Raw genomic sequence first — 871 nt, 5'->3', positions numbered from 1 at the left:
CTGGCTAAATATCAGGAGAGACTTCCTAACTGTTAAGAGTGGTTGAGCAGTGCAACAGACCGCCTCGGGAGGTGGAGGATGCTCCTTTGCTGGACGTTTCCAAGGGGAGGCTGGACGACCCTCTTCCGGGTATGTTGTTGGGCTGCCTTTCGGCTATGCTCCTGCAGAGTGCAGGAGGTTGGACTAGATGACCTGCAAGGTCCCTTCTTCCAACTCTTAACATTCCATGATTCTGTTCCCTCCACACCTGGAGCATCCCAGCAAACATACAGATCCAAGCCTGAGCTCCAGGCAGGCAAGGTCAGCTCCATCCAGCGTCAACAGCCTGTCCTCTTCCATCCATCCTCTCAGCAAAAGTAGAGCTCCGTTGGAGTCCAGTAGCACCTCAGAGACCAAAGTTCTCTTTGACTCCCGACAGCTGACACTCCGAAACCCTCCTTGGTCTCTCAGGCGCTACCGGACTCGAACGGAGCTGTGCTACTGGGGACTAACATGGCTGCCCTCTGGACCTCTCCACAACAGGAGTGTGTTAAAATCCCCCACAACATCAGCAAGTCTGGCACAGTACAACAGTGGGGTGAAGAGAGGCCGGCTTTAAGGCTACTCCTACAAACACAAGAGTGTTCCGGGGCTACGGAGCCATCTTATCTCGAGGACACATCCCTGGATCACCCGCTCACCCCACTTCGTTTGGCTGAACGAAAAGGCCCGACGCCTACGCTTGGGATCAGGGAAGGCAGGCTACCCCCCGGGAAGGGGCACAAGGCCCCCAACTCAAATGACCGCCCCCAAAGTGTGTCACTTGCGAGGGAGGGACGGCTGCCGGAGGAGAAAAAGAGGGAGCCCGCTTACCTTGCCTTTTGACGGGCAT

The 871-nt window shown here is 56.1% G+C and overlaps 1 protein-coding gene across 1 annotated transcript in view; it reads right to left on the bottom strand.

Annotated features, from left to right (window-relative positions):
* DLG4 (discs large homolog 4) overlaps positions 1-871 on the bottom strand; it is a 184713-nt gene extending 183842 nt beyond the window's left edge. Inside the window, exon 1 of the mRNA XM_015420309.1 lies at positions 853-871. Coding sequence (XP_015275795.1) covers positions 853-871 — 19 coding nt within the window. The remainder of the gene's footprint in view (positions 1-852) is intronic.

The sequence above is a fragment of the Gekko japonicus genome, unplaced genomic scaffold (genome assembly GCF_001447785.1).
Source record: "Gekko japonicus isolate JY-2015 unplaced genomic scaffold, Gekko_japonicus_V1.1 scaffold336, whole genome shotgun sequence".
Lineage (NCBI taxonomy): Eukaryota > Metazoa > Chordata > Lepidosauria > Squamata > Gekkonidae > Gekko > Gekko japonicus.
Note: the sequence above shows the minus strand (reverse complement) of the source record. Positions and strands in the feature narration are given on the sequence as shown.